The sequence below is a fragment of the Emydura macquarii genome, unplaced genomic scaffold (genome assembly GCF_026122565.2).
Source record: "Emydura macquarii macquarii isolate MOO-44397 ecotype Brisbane River unplaced genomic scaffold, CSIRO-AGI_Emac_v2 contig_3134, whole genome shotgun sequence".
In the NCBI taxonomy this organism is placed as follows: domain Eukaryota; kingdom Metazoa; phylum Chordata; order Testudines; family Chelidae; genus Emydura; species Emydura macquarii.
Window position 1 is genome coordinate 577549 of NW_027133271.1, and position 19430 is coordinate 596978.

The 19430-nt window shown below is 58.4% G+C and overlaps 1 protein-coding gene across 3 annotated transcripts in view; it reads left to right on the forward strand.

Moving 5' to 3' along the window:
• ADCY3 (adenylate cyclase 3) overlaps positions 1-19007 on the forward strand; it is a 70492-nt gene extending 51485 nt beyond the window's left edge. The window contains exons 6-22 of one of the 3 annotated variants that reach the window (XM_067531312.1): positions 419-577; positions 3445-3607; positions 4141-4149; positions 4206-4325; positions 4795-4937; positions 5567-5728; positions 7599-7686; positions 8518-8634; positions 10825-11082; positions 11531-11536; positions 11633-11758; positions 12691-12849; positions 14329-14475; positions 15061-15174; positions 15384-15510; positions 17111-17235; positions 17919-19007. In XM_067531312.1, the coding sequence (XP_067387413.1) occupies positions 419-577; positions 3445-3607; positions 4141-4149; positions 4206-4325; positions 4795-4937; positions 5567-5728; positions 7599-7686; positions 8518-8634; positions 10825-11082; positions 11531-11536; positions 11633-11758; positions 12691-12849; positions 14329-14475; positions 15061-15174; positions 15384-15510; positions 17111-17235; positions 17919-18101 (2206 nt within the window). In that variant the 3' untranslated portion in view covers positions 18102-19007. Of the gene's footprint in view, positions 1-418; positions 578-3444; positions 3608-4140; positions 4150-4205; positions 4326-4794; positions 4938-5566; positions 5729-7598; positions 7687-8517; positions 8635-10824; positions 11085-11530; positions 11537-11632; positions 11759-12690; positions 12850-14328; positions 14476-15060; positions 15181-15383; positions 15511-17110; positions 17236-17918 lie in introns of all 3 variants that reach the window. The other 2 variants (XM_067531313.1, XM_067531311.1) reach the window with 2 other exon arrangements.
• Positions 19008-19430: the final 423 nt, after the last annotated feature.

Below are 19430 nucleotides of genomic sequence, written 5' to 3' on the forward strand. Positions count from 1 at the left end.
GTTGTGAGGCGTAGCTCATTAATGTGCATAAAGCGCTTTGAGATCCCTGGGCGAAGGGTACCCAGGAAGGACAAACTATCAATGGAGCTTTCTTGCTGCAAAAGCAGCACGGCCAAACTGGTGGAACTCCACTAGCGTCACGGGAGGTCTGCAACTTTACACCAGAGGAGTATCTGGCCCCTAGCGTGTCTGCGCATGAATGTGTAAACCTGACAGCAGCGGCCAGGCTCCATTAGACCGGCGTCAATCCAGAGTAACTCTCGTGTCTTTGGTGGGGGTCTCTCCCGATTGGATCTGGCCCAGTATCTCTGAATGCTACTGGGTGTGGGTGGGAGGCTCAGCCAGCCGGGGAAGTGCCTGCTGAGAGGTGGATTCAGTGACCTGTCTGTGTGACCCCCCTGCTCTGCCTCTCCTGAAGCTACGTGCGAGAGAAGACCAAAACGGACGTGGACATGCGCGTGGGCGTGCACACCGGCACGGTGCTGGGCGGGGTGCTGGGCCAGAAGCGTTGGCAGTACGACGTGTGGTCCACGGACGTCACGGTGGCTAACAAGATGGAGGCCGGTGGCATCCCCGGGTGAGTATCTCCTGAGAGACGTACAGCCCAGGCTGAGACTTGGCAGTGGTTAGATCGAAGGAGCGTCCATCCATCTCCGTCCGCTAACCCCGACACTCGCCTTCAACGTGTCCTTTGTCTCCCCTTTCTCCGGCCCCGTGATGTGGCTGGTTCTGGCGTGGTGGCTTCCCTCTTGCTAACCGCGCTGTCTGAGGGGGCAGCGCTTTGCGGACCCCTCCTCCTGCCGAGGTTATGCCGGTGCCATCCTGTGGCGCCTGGCTTCCCCGATGCTTCCCCGAGGGAGGGCAAGTGTGTGAGGCCCCTAAGGGCACCGTCTGTCTCGGACCTGCTGCACTCCCCTCCCCTTGTTCTTGGTTCATAACCCCACCTAGCGCTGCCCAGAGGTCGGGCTTCACCCTGCTCCCATTCAACTCCGTGACAACAAACCCGCTGGATGCTGTGGGAACAGGACCCCGGCCAAGAAGAGCAGAATCCTGATCCTCTCAGCTCCCCCGGGTCTAGGATCTGGCCAGGCCTCGCCTTTTTGGGTCCCAGGAAGTCCATCTCCCGCCCAACGCGGGATTGGTTCCCATGACACCTTAGCAAGGTTTTGGTGCAGTCAAGTCCTTTTCTGCAGAAAAGGACCTGGGGGTTACAGTGAACAAGAAGCTGGATATAAGTCAGCAGTGTGCTCTGGTTGCCAAGAAGGCTAATAGCATATTGGGCTGCATTAGTAGGAGCATTGCCAGCAGGACGCGGGAAGTGATTATTCCCCTCTATTCGACATTGGTGAGGCCGCATTTGGAGTGTTGTGTCCAGTTTTGGGACCCCCACTACAGGAAGGATGTGGACAAGTTGGAGAGAGTCCAGCAGAGGGCAACAAAAATGATTAGGGGGCTGGAGCACAAGACTTATGAGGAGAGGCTAAGGGAACTGGGCTGGTTTAGTCTGCAGAAGAGAAGAGTGAGGGGGGATTTGATAGCAGCCTTTAACTACCTGAAAGGGGGTTCCAGGGAGGATGGAGCTAGGCTGTTCTCAGTGGTGACAGATGACAGAACTAGGAGCAACGGTCTCAAGTTGCAGTGAGGCAGGTCTAGGTTGGACATTAGGAAAAAGTTTTTCCCTAGGAGGGTGGTGAAGCACTGGAATGGGTTACCTAGAGAGGTGGTGGAATCCCCATCTTTAGAGGTTTTTAAGCTGAGGCTTGACAAAGCCCTGGCTGGGATGATATAGCTGAGGTTGGTCCTGCTTTGAGCAGGGGGTTGGACTAGATGACCTCCTGAGGTCCCTGCCAACTCTAATATTCTATGATTCTATGATTCTAAGTGTTAAATATCCCAGGGGACGTTCTTCCCCCCTCTGTGCCTGGCCTTCCAGTGTGGTCTGAGGGTGGGGCCAGGAGCTGGCAGAGACAGAAAGGTGGATCCCGTCAAGAGGACAGGCCGGGGAAGCAAGACACCTGCCAGAAATCCCAGCCTGCCTAGCCCCGAGCAGCCAGAAGTGACCTTTATAACCTAGCCAGGCTCCCATGTGGCAGACATCCCAGGGCCAATTGGAGTCACACACACTGAGTTTGTTCCTAGCAGAGTGGCTGGGGGTGGTTCGTGGTAACAGAAGGGCCTGGAGGGAGCAGGGGGGTCGGCAGGGCAGGGAGGTCTCCCGAAGGATGGTGACCCTGTTTCGGAAGCATTTCCTCTGTTGCCGGGCACCCTAGCGAAGTGCAAATACAGCGCAGCACACGTGGTCTTGTCACCGCTAAGAAATGACGGCCTCGGGGCCGGGAGCAGCCAAGTGCAGCCGGCTGGGAAGCCACGAGGGTAACAAATCCGCCTGCTCCGGCTGGGGTCAGCCGCCGCTCCCTGGATCTGCCTGGGTGGAGATACCGGGGATTGATTATTAATAACCAGAATCGCCTTTTTAGAAGGAGCCAACGCCCCAAGGCGCTGGGAAATCGTCGCAGACAGTCAGACGCCTTGGATGGGACTCAGAGAAAACCTCAGCTTGAAACGCCCTCCTGCGCGGGCTCCGGATTTGGATTCCTGGCCTGGTGGCTGGAGCAAAAGTGGGCCTCGTCGCAAATAACTGGGGAGGGTCCCGGGGAAATCGGGATGTCGGCTGCAGGGTGGGGTGGGCTGACATAGGCGCCCTGGTGTGAGGGGGTGGGGATGTTCCGTGCCCTTGTTCCTGCTGATTGCGCCCCACCAACCCCGGGGCGGGAGTTGGAAGCAGTGCCGTGGCTCCTTCGCTGGACATGCTGTGAGCTCACCAGCCCCGTGCTCCGACCCCTCCGCCGGCTCCCTGTCCGCTTCCGCTGCCCCGGCCACCGACGGCTCAGCTGCATCGGCCGCTGCGCTTCCACCCCCCAAGACATGGGCCTTTGATCGGCTCAACCCAGTCCCTGCTGGGACTCACCCAGGCTTCTCTTGGGTTACTCAATCCTGCCTCCTTCCCCGGTGGATGAAGAGGGTGAGGGTCTTTGTGTGGATCCCTCCAGCTGCTACTGGGGCAGAATCAGTGGTCCTCAAAAGCGAGGTCCTTGGCGGAGACCAGCAGCCGGGGCTTTGCCCGGGGGTCCTGGTAACACTGCTAAGCAAAACCCTTCTGTGACTAGGATTTCTACCTCAGCAGGAACCTCTGAGCTCTCCTGGGTCGCTGCGCTGGGGTGTTTTAAATATTTTGTTCCTCTCCATTGCTTGGCTCTGGTCCGATGGGGAATTACCCAGACGCTGCTCTCCCAGCCGGGCCTCTGACGTCTCTAGGTCACTCCTCGACCAAAAAGGGGTCAGGGGAAACCCTCTGCGAAACCTGCTGAGCGCTGCCCGGGGCTGGCATGAAGGCAGCAGGGGCCTTAACGATGTCCTCCTTCCTTCCTTCCGCCCGGCCCGCAGGCGGGTGCACATCTCCCAGTGCACCATGGACTGCTTGAAAGGGGAGTTCGAGGTGGAGCCAGGAGAGGGGGGGACCAGGTGCGACTACCTGAAGGCGAAGGGGATCGTGACGTACCTCATCCTGGTGCCCAAGCAGCCCCTCAAGAACGGGATCAATGGGGTGGTGAGTAGCCTCCTCCTCCGTTGGCGCCTTTCCTCTCACCCACGGCCACCCCCCGTTCCCGGGGCCTGCCCTGCTCTCAGGTCTCCGACTTGTGCAGGGCCTGTTTCCATTTCAGCCCTTCTCCCACCTGCTTCACTCCATCCTCGGTCCTCTGGGCTCCCCAGTCATTGGAGCCTCTGGTTCTGAAACCTTCGGCGGACTTTGAAAGTGGCGTGGCTCCCAGATGGCAGGACCGAGAGCAGCCAGCGCAACCTGGCGTCTGCCCCTTTCCTAAAGAGACGTAATCCGTCCCCTTCGTCCGTAACTCCTACCACTGCCTGATGACCATCCAACATCTCCCGCTGCTCCATTCACCCTCTTCTCTCCGAGACGCCCCTTCCCCCTCCGTTCCTGGGCCACCCTTCCTGTTTCCTCTCCCTCATTCCCATATGGGTAGCCTGCTCGTATCCCCCTGGGGGGTGCATTTCACCCCGGCAGCGGGCTAGCGTGAGGCCAGGGCTGCAAAGCCGGGAAGCAGAGTGCTGGAGCCTGAGTCGCTGCCTGTCTTACGGCCCCCGATCCCGGTGGCTGAATTCCCGTCTGCTCCTTTGTGTTTTAGAAGCTGTCCCTGACCTCCTCCCACGGGAACTCCCCGCTGCTGATCAACACCAAGGAGTGTAACGGCAGCATAAACACCACCTGCACCACGCCCGACGAGGCGGAGGAGCTGGACGCCAGGGTGAGCGCCGCCCTGCGGCGAGGGAAGGGCGGGGAGGGGTGCTTCGGGGAACCCGGGGCCGCCCCCGGTCATTTAGAGCAGCAGCAGTTTGGAGGAGGAACATGCCGGGCGGGTATTTGTTGCCCTGGGGTTTGATCTCCCAGTAGAATTCTGTCCTGCCCTGGAAGGCGCTGGGGGCATCCCCCGTTCTGGGGTGCAAGGAGAAGAGGGGCGAGTAATTAGGCTTGTGCTTCTGTACCAGGGTCTGAACAGAACGGGCCACAGTGACCCTCGCACACCCGGAGGGAAGGGCCAGCTCCCTGGCGGGTGGAAATGGGCACAGCTACATGGCAGTCAGTGGAGCAGGGCTCATTTACACCAGCCCAAGTTCTGGCCTCAGTTCCCCGGCTGCGTTCAAGAGGAGACGGCCGGCTTCTGGGGCTGCGTTTCTGGGATGTGCTTTCGTCTGACTCTCGCCCCTCCTCCCCAGGTGGTGAACCCCTCCTTCCCCAACCCCCGGCGGCGCCTGCGCCTGCGCGACCTGGCCGAGAGAGTCGTCGACGCCTCGCAGAACGAGCAGGAGCTCAACAACCTGCTCAACGAAGCCCTGCTGGAGAGGGAGACTGTGCAGGCGTGAGTGGCCCCAGCCCCTCCGTGTCCTGGGGTGCCCCCCGCCCCCGTGCAACCCTGCTAGAGGGACCCAGCCCCGGCCCCTCCCAGCTGGAGACAGAGAGCAGATAGGTGCAAATCACCCTGCCCCCCAATAACCTCCAGAGACTCCCGTGGTGCTTACCCCCGCAAAGCCCTGCTGGGACCTGCCCAGCCACCTCGAACCTGCCGTGGTGTCCTCCCCGGCCTGGAGGAGAACTGAGCTGCACAGGACCCGCTCTCCCTGCACGCATGCTGCGTATCTGCTGGGCCAGCAGAGCCCTGGGAACAGCGGCCGGCTCATGCGGTGTCTGCTTCAAGCAGCACCAGGCAAGCGTGCCACTGATGGCAGGTGCTGTTCCTCTACCTCCCCCCTGTGGGGGCTGTACCCTTCAACCCCAGAGCCTCTGTCCCCCCCACAAATCCTCTACCTCCCTCCTGGATGCTTCACCCCCTCCCCGGGATCCTCTCCCCCTCGCCCGCCTGGGATGCTCTTCCCACACCCTCGTTTCTCTCCTCATGGCGATGGCAGTGCTTCGTGGGGCCCTCCCTCTCCTTTCCCCCGTTGCCCACGGCCTCCAGCCTCTCACTCGGGTTCGTGGTGTCTCCGGCAGGCTGAAAGGGAAGTACACGTACCGCCTGTCCATGCGCTTCATCAACCCGGAGATGGAGACGCGCTACTCCGTGGAGAAGGAGAAGCAGAGCGGAGCCGCCTTCAGCTGTTCCTGCGTGGTGCTCTTCTTCACCGCCCTGGTGGAGATCTTAATCGACCCCTGGTGAGCAGGTCGATCTGGGCGAGGAGCAGGGACCGGATCTGGGGAGCACCTAGCCCAGTGGGGCTCTGGGCTGGCCTGGGGGCCGTGTGCAGAGGTATAGAATGGGCCAGGCGCGTTCACTTCCCAGACGCGTCCCTGCAGAGGGCTGGTTGATTCCTCCTGCTTGCGTGTGGCCGTATTCACCTGAGTGGTCACAGGAACCAAGGGCGGGCCGGGCAGGGAGCAGGCCTGGCTCCCAGGAGGTGGGCTTGGCAGGGAGATGGAGCAGGCACAGCACAGGCAAAGCTGCCCCAGATCCTCAGCTCTGACCTAGAGGGACCAGTTCTTGGGATACATGGAGGTTTCCTGCCATGGCCTGCAGAATCCTTGCCCGCTGGGCTGAGGCTGCCAGCCGGGACGCTGACTGTGGCGGTGGCCCTATGCCATGTGAACCCCAGATCCTCAGGGACTGGGCTATGACCTCCCCCCAACTCATTTCACAGGGGCCACTTAGCAGCCATCAAATGGCATCAGTCTTGAATGTCATGGGTGTGGAAAGCTCCCTGTCCCCTGAGCCCTCGGCCACCCCATGTTTTCCACTTTTCTCTCTGGCTGTTCTTGGGCATCCGTGCGCGAGCCGCCCGGGTGCAGGACACGATCCGGGAGCAGCCGCCAGGGCACGTCCAGCTGGCCAGCCAGGGCGGGTACCCCAGCACAGGCCTCCAGCTGGGTGAGCTGAGCTCCCCTGCGCCGGAGGAAGGAGTCCAGCGCTCTGGGCGCGGAGCGAGCCCCTCCACCCCCAGCTCGGAGCGCGGTGGGGGGGCAAAGCGCTGCGGCGTGTCCTTACTACGTCCTATTGACCATCGCCTCTGCCCACACCCCTGGGGAAGGGGAATCAAATAATGCATCGACAGGCCCAAATGACCATGCCGTGCCAGCAGGTTGCCATGGGAGCGTCCGGTTAGAACATGCATGGGCCATGCTGGCACAGGGCTGGTTCTCCGAATGGGCTGAAGTCCAGAAATCCCTGCTGAACCACCACGTCCTGCTGTGAAAAGCCTCTGGCTCGTCTGGCTTTGCTACGGCCCCCCTGGAGATCTTATCTTTGGGACTGTCGGGAAGGTCCTTCCAGCAGGGACTTTCTTTTTGCCTCCCCTCGCGCACAGAACCACGCCCACTGTTGGGGCTTTGCAAATGCTTCTTGCCATCCGGGTTGCCGCTGGGTGTGGGGATGCCGGAAGAGCCAGCTAGTTTGCACAGGAGTTGGAAGGATGTTTAGGAAGCGTAGTTCAAAAGTGTGTTGGAATAACAACCCCTCTTCTCCCCACGCTCTGATACTAATACGGGCCCCGTTCCTGTAACTTCTGAGCACTTCACAATCCTTCATGTAGTTATATCTGTGCAACAGCCCTGTGAGGCAGGGCAGCGCTGTTATCCCCATTGTGCAGATGGGAAACCGAGGCACAGAGGAGCACGTGACCGGCCCAAAGTCACACCGAGCCTGTGGCTGAGCTGGGAATTGAACCCTCATAACCCAAGTCCCCGGGCTAGCGCTTTGTTATTGTCTTGCTGTCGTAGAGGGTCCCCCCAAGAGTCATCCACCACAAAGACCTCTTCCACGTCAGCGGGAGGAGTAACCAGGCTAGTTACTGGATGCCACCAACACATACTAGCTCCGTGTCCGTTTTGCTGCAGTCTCTTGGTGCAGTTCTCATGCGTGGTGCAAAACTGAGTTGTGTGCGCTCCGCAATCTGCTATTGCTGTGAAAAACCCACTGGGAGTCCTGCATGAAGCTGCCAATCAGGCCTTTGCATTGGGCTGCCTGGCAGCACCGGCACTTGAATCACTTCACACCGTGCTGGTTTTTGACTCTCTCTCTCTCTCTCTGCAGGCTGGTGGCCAATTATGTGACGTTTGTTATTGGAGAGATCCTGCTGCTCATCTTGACTCTCTGCTCTCTGGCTGCCATTTTCCCCAGGGTAAGAGGAGAGAGGACCTGCTCCTGAGAGGTGCTGAGCAGTGGAAATCCTGCTCAACTGTGTGTCATAGGCCCCATATTGCTACTACCTAATGGAGAGTCCCCTTTAGCTCTGGTCATAGCGGGAGGAATTTTTGGAGTAGGAGGGTCAAAGTTCTAGTGCCGCATATGCTGAGAAGTCCTTCGTCACCATGGATTTGTAAGGCTCAGTCCCTACAAAAACAGAGGTGAACTGAAACGTTTGGTGTCTTTAGTTACTCCCCTTGACCAGCCGTTTCTCTTTGGCCCAGTATCCATCACTACATCCAACAACGCTGCGTAGCTCCCTTTCTGCTAACATGATCGGCGCTGAAATAGTTAACTATGTCACCCTTGTAAGGCTCATCCCTCAGCTGTGGGGTCGACACCCCATTGAGGTGAATGGGGGGGGAGGCAGTTCACACCTCTGTTGTTTCAGGCTGGCTGCAGAACTAGGAAGGCAGCACCACTCTGTTTGGCAAGGTTCCTTCACGGGGAGGGGAGGTTTAGAAGGCACTTTTTTATTTGAATTGAAAGCTGAGATTCTGGGGCACCCAGTGTCACCCAGGGACTGACAGAAGACATGAGGTTCTGGGGATACTTCATGGCAACGTGGACTGCTCTCACCATGGCGTGTTGGGGGGTTCATCAACTGGGCCCACATATTCAAAGGTCTGTAGGCCTCGAACTCCCACTGAAATGGGTGTTGACAAAGCACTTTGAGATTCTTGGTGCCGGGTACTTATAAGGCCCCCCCCATCATCTGGGCAGACGGGCTGAGATTCACATAGTTAAAAACCTCGTCTCTTCATAGGTCTTTCCCAAAAAGCTTGTAGCCTTTTCCACTTGGATCGACAGGACCCGATGGGCCCGGAACACGTGGGCCATGTCGGCCATCTTTATCCTCACCATGGCCGACATCGTGGATATGGTGAGAACCTTCCCCCTGCCGCCATTTTCCCTGCCACCTCACAGCGGCACGCGAGGTCTCTCCCTCGGGCGCCTCGGAAGAAGAGTCTGTCGACATCCCAAATCAAACGCACGGGTACAAAACGGAGAAAGCTGGCTGGGCAGTAGGACGGCTGAAAAGGAACGGGGTTATAGTGGGTCACAAGCTGAATGTGAGGCAAAGGCTAATATCGTTCTGGGGTGTGTTAACAGGAGTGTCGTGTGTAAGACGCGGGAAGTAATTGTCCTGCTGTACTCGACCCTTGGGAGCTTCAGCTGGTATATAGTGGCCCATTCTTTAGGAAAGATGTGGACAAATTGGAGACAGTCCAGAGGAGAGCAACAAATCTGATAGAAGGTTTAGAAAACCTGACCTCTGACGAAAAGTTAAAAAAACTGGGCATGTTTAAAAAAAAAAGACTAAAGGGGCATGATGACAGGTCTTCAACTATGTGAAGGGCTGTTCTAAAGAGGAGGTGGTCAGCTCTCCATGTCCACTGGAGGTAGGGCCAGAAGTAAGGGACTTAATCTGCAGCAAAGGCGATTTAGGTTAGATGTTCGGAAAACCTTTCTAAGGAGAGTCGAGCTCTGGAATAGGTTTCCAAGGCAGATGTGGAATCCCTGTCACTGGAGGTTTTTAAGACCAGGCTGGACGAACATCTGTCAGGGGTGGTCTAGGTTTAATTGGTCCTGCCTCAGCACAGAGGGCAGGACTGGATGATTTGTTGAGGTCCCTTCCAGCCCCACATTTCTAGGATTGTTCCAGGAGAAGGTGCCCCGAGATACCCATGAGCACTATTGAGTACTGCACAGTGTATCTCCACGCAGTGGGGTAGCATGACGCCAGGGCTGGGCTTGGCCCACCGTGTCTATTTATAAACCGCTCTGCGTGGCTGGCGGCGGATGTCCGTTCTGACATTCCCGTGGCGGGTGTGCCGGTAATTGTGCAGAGCACCATGCCCTGCAGGTCATTCAATGAAAGTAGCAAAGATCGACGGCAGCCAGATATTTTTAGCAGCGTTATTAATGGACCAAATCCTTAGGTCCTGACTCCCGAAGTCAGTGGGCCGGACACCAACAGCCCTTCTACGGCAGTGTCACTCCATTGGGTGTGACAGAGGGACTCCTGATTTACACTGCTGTGAGCACAACCGTTTGCATTTACACCAGCTGAAGTGATCTGAAAAAGCTAATGGCTTCAGGTCCTTCAGCACGAGGGACCTTGCATCCTGAGACAGCCCTGCCCTCTGCCTGGAAAGGGGGCAGCCATGGAGACTACAGTCCCAGCACGCAATGCTCTGCCTTCATCCTAAGAGCCCGGCATCCTCTCATGACGAGGTCCCTGTCTCTGCAGCTGCATGTTTCAGGGCAGGGCAGCTCAGATGCCTCCATTTAATAGAGCCCAGGTGCAGCAAGCGGAGCAGCGCATGGGAACCTCTGTCCTAAAGGGAGGGAACGGGGCTGTCCAAGGGCTAACGATTCTCCATAGTGGCCCGAGTTCGCATCTAGCCACAATCTCCGATGCGACTTCCTTTCTTCAGCTGCCTCTCAGCTCATGCCTTGAGGCCTGAGACTTAGTCCTCCTCTGTCTCTTGCCAATGGTGATGAAGATGCCCAGATGTCTGCAGGGGGGTGGTTATCTGGGGAAGGGTTTGTAGTGCTTGGCTGGGTTTCCCGTGGCACCATCTGGCTGGCCCGGACAGTCCCTGTCACCTTTGGGCCCCGGTTATTGAATTAAGCAGGATTTGGTAACCAGCAACGGAGCCTTTTCTGGGTTCCTGGTTCAAAGCGAGCCCAGGTCAGTAAAAACGACAGGCCCTTCCCCTCGGAGAGCTGTGCCGGGGCCTGTGAAGGCAGGAGACCAGTCCACAGTGGCCCAGGTAGCCACATCGCAAGGGAAGCCGCCTCCTCTGGCGGTAACTGGCTGCCGTGCAGGAGAGGGACTGCCTGGGCCGTGCAGCTCGGCTCCTGTCTCTGACCGCGCCAGCCCAGGGCTTGCGGCAGGGCAGAGTGGGCCGCCTGCACCGCTGCGGTCCATATCGCATGCGGGCAGGGAGCTCTGAACGCCGATCCTCGGCCCTGGCTTTGAAGAGGGGTTTGCCTGGGCAAGTCCAGCGACTGCTGCGTCGCAATCCGCTGCCCGGTCCTGACCTACCGCTCTGCTGCCCCACAGCTCAGCTGCCTGCAGTACTACTCCAGCACTAGCAACAGGACCGCGGTGACCCTGCTGGCGGGGGGCTGCGTGCAGAACCCCAAGTATTACAGCTACATTGCCGTGCTGGCCCTCATCGCCACCATCATGCTGGTGCAGGTCAGCCACATGGTCAAGCTCACCCTGATGCTGATGATCACCGGGGCCGTGGGAGTGGTCAACATCTACGCCTGGCGGCAGATCTTCGACGAGTACGATCAGGGACGCTTCAAGGCGAACGCGTAAGGGCACTGGGTGCATCGGGGTGGGGAGGGCATAGAGGGACCGGCCATTCTCCAGGACCAGCGCAGGACTGGTCCGTGTTATGCTCCCGGCTGGGTCCAGTTCCAGCCCTTCCTCCGGGGAGACGATTCCACAGCTCAGGGCAGGGAGACGTTTCCTCCTGCCCAGCCTTTCCCCCTCTGCACCGACCCATCCCTTCTCTCCCAGTTAGTCTGCCCGTGCCGCGCCCTAAACAACCCCTACTCCCCAATGCAGACGTGCGGCCACATCTGCTCAGTTGCTTTTGTGCGGGGTGGCTGCAACGCTTGGGTGTTCCCGGCTGGTCCAAAGGCAGCTGTTCCCCGCTGATGGGACAAGAATGGGACAAGAACTCCTCTCCTCACGAGGCTGTTTGGGTCGTCCCTGTCAGACCTCTCCCGGGGCTGCTCCTGCACCCTTCCAGCAGGACCTAGTGAGGGAAGCCCCTGAAAAGTTCTTCAAAGCCCCGGTGCAGTCTGACATTGGCACGGTGAGGTGCTGGCTAGTACGGGCGTGGGAGGCAACCCAGCCGTGGTGGGGACAAGCGTGGCTCACTCTTCTCTGCCCCGGCAGGTCCTCCCTGGTCCCCACCAAATACTCCATGACGGTGATGGTCTTCATCATGATGCTCAGCTTCTACTACTTCTCTCGCCACGTGAGTGCCTGGCTCCCCCCCCACCTCCCGCTTTTCCATCCTCAACCTCTGGGGATCCCTGGCGTTCTCGGGGCACAGTGACCAATAGGGCACTGGGACACAGGGCCGATTTCCCGCGCACCGCCCCTCCGGAGGGTGTTTGCACCCCATCCCATGCGGAGCCCCGACTCTCTCTCAGTTCTGGATCTGTCCTGCACGCGTGCTTCCCCTTCCTAGCCACTTGCATCTCTGCCCCGCTCTGCCGTCCCTTCCCCACTGGGGTTCCTCTTTCCTCACTGGGTCCCAGCCCTTCTCTAGCTCCCTGCAACCCAGCGCTGAGCTGGAAGGGTTTGCAAAGGTTTCCCTCCCCCACGCCTTGTTCCCCCTGTACCTGCATTTCCCTCACCCCCTCCCTTTGTTCTCTCTCTCTCTTGCCTTCCTCTCCTGGCCTTCACTAATGGTACATGCCCTTCCAGTGCCCCTGCCTTCTTGCTGGAGCCTGGAGTGGCCCAGTGAGCCCTCTAGTGCAGACCCTGGCGTGGCCCAAAGATCCAGGGGGAGCCACATCCATCCGTTTTGCACCTCGCTGCCAGAGACCGTCTTCGGAGGAGTCTGCGAAAGGCCCTTGGAACGGCCGTCTTTGCGCAGCAGCCAGGGAGCCCCGTAACCTGCTTACCTGGAAAGCTCCCACCTGTTGGTGCGGGAGTTCCGGCATCACCGCAGCCAAGAGCGCACGCTGGGGAGAGGGGGCTGGGCAGCAAGAGGCAGCGGGGTTGAGTGGTCAGAGCAGGCAAAACCCAGGTGGCGGGAATCTTGCGTGTTCCGTTCCTGGCCCTGTCACCGACAGCTGGTCACGCCCCAGCCTCGCGCCCCCGTGAGCCGCTGGGGAGGTCGCTGGGTTTGAAGCGCTGTCAGGCCCCGCCCGACTCTGCGGCGCTTCCCCCTTTTTGCAGGTGGAGAAGCTGGCCAGGACGCTGTTCCTGTGGAAGATCGATGTCCATGACCAGAAGGAGCGGGTGTACGAGATGAGGCGCTGGAATGAAGCCTTGGTCACCAATATGTTGCCAGAACACGTGGCCCGGCATTTCCTGGGCTCCAAGAAACGGGATGAGGTAAGGACAGGAGAGCCAGACGCTGTGACCCGTCCCCTGCACATCTACCTCTGCCTGCCGGCCCCAGCAGCTGGCTGTGACGGCTGCCGGCTGTCCAGCCGCCCCTGCTCTGGACGGGGGAAGGAGTGGGCACCAGACTAGGGGAATGTCTCCGGTAGCCAGGAGCTGCGATTCCCAGTTCGGGTAGATGGACGCGCTGCCTCTAAAAAGATCAGTGTGGCCAGAGTGGGCGGCTGCCTGCCTGAGTATGGCCCCGTCTGAGATCCTAGGCGTGTTCTCAGGCTGCTAACCCTGCTCCGTCCAGCGCGCGTCCACCCACGCCCCCAGCCGCAGCGTAGACGAACGCCAGAGCTCAGAAGAGCTGGGTTCTAAAGCCAGCTCTGCCACGGATGTTGCGGGGGGGACCTTGGGCAAGTCCCTTAATCTCTCTGTGCCTCAGGTCTGTAAAACGGGGATGAGCTTTGGGGAGCTGGGAGGATAAATCCAATAACGACTGAGCGCGAGGAGGTGCCATCGAAGAACGCTGGATCCTACAGGGAGACCGAGGGGAGCGGCTGGCGTCTTGGCCCTGGCCTGTGAAGTCAGCGCCACCCCATTCTCTACAGCTCTCCTCCCCATGAGACCAAATCCAGCCCCCACCCCAGGAGACCTGGCGGGGGGGGAGGCGCTTCCAAGGGCCGGAGCTGAACCCTCCCTCCCCTCCGGCGCTGAGTGGGACAATGCCATTTTCTGAGTCGCTTTTAAGGGCACAACTGAACTTCTCTGGGCTGCCGTGTAGCCAGCTGTGAAACGCGCCCCCCCCCCCCCCCCCCCCCCCCAGGCAATGAGAGATGGTCTGGGGGCAGGCTGGGTGCCTGGGGAATCACACCTGCTGCGCTAGCCCTTGCGCCCGGCCCGGCCCCTGGGAGAGGGGCTGTGGAAGCGCTGATGAGTGGTTAGGTGGGGCGGAAATCGAGGAGTAGGTGAGTGTGTGGCGCAGTGGAGCCAGGGGAGGGTCTCACAGTGTGACCAGGCTGGGAGGAGTTTTGTACAGGGCTCCTTGGGTCTGTCTACACTGTTCAACACTCGTGGCTGGCCAGTCTCAGCTGACTCGGGCGCGTGCTAAGGGGTTGCTTAATTGCAGTGTAGCTGGTCCGGCTCAGGCTGCAACTTGAGCTCTGGGCTCCCTCTCCTGCTTGTGGGGGGCCCAGAGCCCAGGCTCCAACCCCAGCCCACAGTGAAACAGCCCAAGTGCCCGAATCAGCTGGCCCGGGCCACCCGCAGCTGTTTAATTGCAGTGGAGAGAGAGCTGGAGCTACGGGGGATGCTGGTTTAAGCACTTGCATCGTGCGGGAATAGTGAGCCCAGGAGGAGGCTTGGGCTGCCCTGGAGTAATCGGCGGGTTGGCTACGTGGTCTCAGCTGGGCACAGCTAATATAGCGCAATACGCCAGCGCGCCCTCCAGGCCCACGTAACAGGCCTGCTCTCCCGGCCCCGCAGGAGCTGTACAGCCAGTCGTACGACGAAATCGGCGTCATGTTCGCCTCCCTCCCCAACTTCGCTGACTTCTACACGGAGGAGAGCATCAACAACGGCGGGATCGAGTGCCTGCGCTTCCTCAACGAGATCATCTCGGACTTCGACGCGGTGAGTCCAGCCCAGGCGCCAGCCCCCGTGCCAGTCGCACGCGGGCCCTGGACGTGCAGCGCCGACCACCCGCTGGCATGCAACGCGCCTTCCGGGCCAGGCTGAGCTCCCACCCGCCGACGCTGCTCTTGGCTGACTCTGGGTGCAGCTGTCAGCAGCCCTAGTTTTGAGCCAGCACCGCCTAACCTTCCATTGCCAGCTGTGTCCAGCTGGGCGGTCCCTTTCGCTGCCCCCCGCCCAGCTCCAGCCGAGTCTCAGCCCCCTGGGGACTACAGATCCCAGCGGGGATGTGTGGCGTTGAGCCGCAGGTCCAGATTGAAGGTGTGGGTGACTGTGCCCAGTGCAGCACGCCCAGGCTGCAGGATGCGGTTTGGCCTCTCCAAGAGACGTGTGCGGCCAGGGGCATCAGTCGGTAAAACGAGCCTGGGCTTCTGCTAACCAGCCACCACGTCTCTGTTTTAAATCGCTATCGCTGCTAGTGGCCTGACACCAGGCCCTGTAGCCGCACCACCTGGCTGGCCCCATCTGCCTTCGAGCTGTTTTCCATCCCCCCCCGTTCATGGGTTTGTCTCCCGTATCTCACAGCTCCTGGACGAGCCCCAGTTCCGGTGCATCACCAAGATTAAAACCATCGGCAGCACCTACATGGCTGCGTCTGGAGTGACGCCCGATGTAAACACCAATGGGTACAACACGACCGTAAAGGTACAGCAGGGGCAGCAGAAGGGAGGGAGGGCGGGCGAGCAGCAGGGATGCCAGGGAAGTGACCTGGGCCCTCGGAGTCCTCGAGCTTGGTGGGGCAGGCTGGAGAGCGGGGAATGGGACAGGCGGGGGGTATGGGACGGTCCCAGCCAGCTGTCCAGCCTCTCTCTCAACCTCTGCCCTTTTTCTTTGTGTTGCCCTTGCAGAAAGAGGAGCTCTCGGACAAGGAGCGCTGGCAGCACTTAGCCGATCTGGCCGACTTCGCCTTAGCCATGAAAGTGACTCTGATGAACATTAACTACCAGTCCTTCAACAACTTCATGCTCCGAATAGGCAAGTGCTGCTCCAGGGGAATGACTGGAGTCTGCTGACTGTGGGTGGGTGGGTGTGGATGTGGGGGCGGGGGGGTGCGGAGGAGGGTTGAATGGGGGTATCCGCACCACAGCATGCTTAGACCAGCCCACCCAGGGAGCAGGGATCTCTGCCTGCAGAGCACTGGGCTGTCACTGACACCTCTGTCTTGTTTTCTTTCATCTGTGCATTCCTTCAGGGCAGGGCCTTTCGTTTGTCCCATTCCCCCCACCCCCCAGGGGAGCAGAGACATGGTACAGTGACTTTAAAGAGGATGCTTTATTGCAGGGGGGTTTCAAACTTTTTCTTCTGAAAATATTTCAGGCTGTGATGACCTCCCCCCATGCCACCCTTTCTTCTGTGCTGCTGCTGCGGGGGTGGCGCTGCCCCCAGAGCACCCGGCCAGCAGCCACAATTTCCGGCCACCCAGAGCTGCAAGGCTCTGGCTGTCACCCCTGCACGGCATGTGCAGGGGCTGACGGCTTGCCACCCCCCCCATAATAACCTTGTGGCCCCTTGAGGGGTCCTGACCCCCCGTTTGAGAACCCCTGCTTTACTGTGGCTGCTGGGCATAGACAGACCATGTGGCTCTCCCTCGCTCCCAGACTGGCTTGTGTCAGCACGCGGAGTCTCCGTAAGTCCTGACCTGGACGATGCAGCCCTCGAATAGATTGCTGCGTTATCCTGGCAGCCGTGCTATCCCATGATTAGAGCAGGGATCTGGGAGTCAGAGACACTCAAGTTTTAATCCCAGCCCAGAGAGTGACTTGCTGTGAGGCTGTGGACAAGTTGTTTTCCCTCTCGGAGCTGCGGTTTCTCTGTAGGGAGATGATCATACTTACCTATAGTTTAGGGGGTGGGGTAAGGCCGACTTGTTTGTACAGAGCTGTGACGCGGTAAAGCGCAAAGCGGTGTCATTCCTAGCAGTAGGAAATGCAGCAGCCTTGGGAATGAGCCAGGCAGGGTGTAGGCCCCACCAGAGCATGTCTCCAATATCAAGTTGATACAAAACCCAGTCTTGGCCGTACGGGGAGAAAGCCGCTTGGAATCCGCTATTCCCAGGAGCAGACAGTGTTCCGCAGTGCAGCGATCAGCACGTTTCCCAATGGCCCGAGTGCAGTACAGGGGACAGCGAGATCTGGCTGCTGAAACATTGACAGCTGATCTCGGCCCCCGGAAACGCCATGTGGCAGTTGTCAGTGAGACTCAATTTATTTCTTTTAAAGAAACCACTTAACTAGAAGGGGCGAGCAGGAATTCAGGAAGATGCAGCCCTCAGCGGTGGGCTGGTTGTGGGCAGGAATCTCACCATGAGCAGGGCAAGGGTACTGGGAGAGCTGCTAGTTCCCCTGTGGCGCTAGGGCTGAGTGCGTGCAGCCGAAGGGTAGGGAGCCAGCAGCGTGGTGACGGGGAGCAGATGTGGGCTGGAGATCATCACAGCCACCTCAGCCGAACGCTGCTTTGGAAAAAGAACCGTCAATTAAATCCATCAGCTTGAAGTGGTTGCAGCCTGTGCTGGCACCATGGTCGTGTGCTAGGCCCCACGTAGTAATGTCAGGTTGTCCTCGTGCACGATTTGCAGGCATGAATAAGGGAGCGGTGCTGGCGGGAGTGATCGGCGCCCGCAAACCACACTACGACATTTGGGGAAACACCGTGAACGTGGCCAGCAGGATGGAGTCAACAGGCGTGATGGGCAACATCCAGGTGGGTTGAGCACATCCCTCTCAGCAACGCCAGGCCTAGCCAGTTTCAGCCCAGAAGATGAAAGCTGTGAACTAGTGAAAATAGGAGGTTGGAATGGAAACGCTTAGGTAACCTTAACCGTAGCAACAATGGACACATAGGAAGGGGCTGCCCCTTCCCTCAGCAGACAAGTTTGACAGACAGGGTGGTGTGAAGTGTCAGAGCACGCGTGAGTGCATGTAGCACTGGAGACAGGCGAGCTAACTGACAGAGCCTGGTTTAACTGATGGGGAGGGGCTGTTCCAGGTGTAGGGGCCAGTGCAAAAAAGAGGAAGCAAGCTGAGCACAAGGAGAGTGAGGGAGAAGAGGCTGGGCAGAGCGAAAGGCACGGTGGCGCGGAGCAGCACATAGGGAGACATGAAAGCAGAGGCAGAGATACCAAGTGTAATGCTGGGAATGAGGGAGCAGGAGGCAGGCGCTCAGAGATCTGCCGCCGGCTCTGCTCTGCCACACAGTCACCGAACCTCTCAGCTGGCTCTGAAAGGGGCTGTGTAGTTGTTTCATGCCCAGGGGTGGAGCCGTCAAGCTGAGGGGCAGGAAGTGAAGTGGCAGCCTTTAGCAGCAGCAGCACTGCCCGGTGAACATAGCTGAGCTGTCACGTCCGCCTTGGCGCCTCATTGCCCTGCATCTGCTCATCCGCGCAGGTGGTGGAGGAGACCCATCTCATCCTGAAGGAGTACGGCTTCCGCTTCGTGCGCCGGGGGGCCATCTACGTCAAAGGCAAAGGGGAGCTGCTGACTTTCTTCCTGAAGGGCCGGGAGAAGCAGGGCTCTTTCATCAACGGCTCCTCAGTGACTCTCCCGCACCAGGTGGTCGACAACTCGTGATGGTGCTGGGCTCCCACTAGCGAATGACTCCAGTGCCTCCCACCGGCGAGGCCAGCGGCTTTGAGTACCCAGCGCGCTAGAAACGAGAGTGATAGGAACATCTTTCAACCCAGTGTCTAGATTTAAGAGAAACCAACCCCTGGCCTGATCCTTTTTTCCTGGAGGTTTATCTTTAGAGGGGTCTGCTTGACTTCAGCTCCACATCTACTGCTTAGCAGAAGGGAGATGGGGAGAGACCGATCTGATCCTCCTACAGCTCACACACATGCACACAGGCAGCCTCGTGTTGATGTGGGTCTGGATGTTGGGAAGGCAGAAGCCTCACGCAGCATTTCAGGAGCTCTCACACTTGCAGTTAGCTCCTGTGTACCCTGTTAGTGTAATCGAGAGAGGCAGGTGGCATGGATTTAATTTAGTGCCACAGACCCAGCCTCCGCTTAGTGCTTGTTGCTAAGAGATAAAAACTCAGGGTGGGTGGTAAGAGGAAAAATCTCTGGTGTGCACCAGGAGAGTTAAAACAGGAGCATTTGGGTTTTCTGTTAGTTCATACGATGCTCATCCTTGCCCTAAGCCACCGTAGCTAGGAGATCAGAGAGCGTGCAATATTTCCTTTGACTTGGAGATGAAAAACTAAAAACCAATGTTGTGTATTTCAAATATATAAATATATATATAAAAAGATACAGATTGACATTTATATTTTTAATTGTGTCTGTTAGATTCTCTTTGCGGATTTCTCTTTCCGATACGGCCTTGCACTCCGCTCTCTGCTGTTGTCACCTTTGCTGTCGCTTTAAGGAGGAGATTGCCAGATATTGGCAAAGAACAAGACTGTTTTATTAAAGCCTTCATCCACTTTGCTGTTTGAAAATAAAGGCAGTGTCATTATTTCTCTAGTTTCTTGAATAGAACAAGTTGAATTTAAAAGACAGTGATTACGTGTCCAGTTTTTTCTGAACACTTCCATGTTCCGTCCTGCTGGATGTTCAAGTACCTCATGTTCTTACCCCGTGAGGAGCTCCGCTCAAACACAGCAAGGAAGGGAAAACAAGTCCCAGCATGAATTTTCACTCCTGTAGTGTAAACACATTCTCTGAGCTGTAGCACTACGAGGGGACAGTACTACAACTTAGCACTTACGTAACACCTTTTCAGCTGGAGATCGTGGAGCACTTCACAGAGGGGAGTATCATTATCCCTTTTCCAGATGGGGAAACTAAGGCAAAGAGGCCTATTTTTTAAAGGTATTTAGGGGTCTAAAGATGCAGGTTGGGTGCCCTGGGCTTTTCAAGAGCGTGCAAGGGCTTGTCTACACATAAAGCGCTGTAG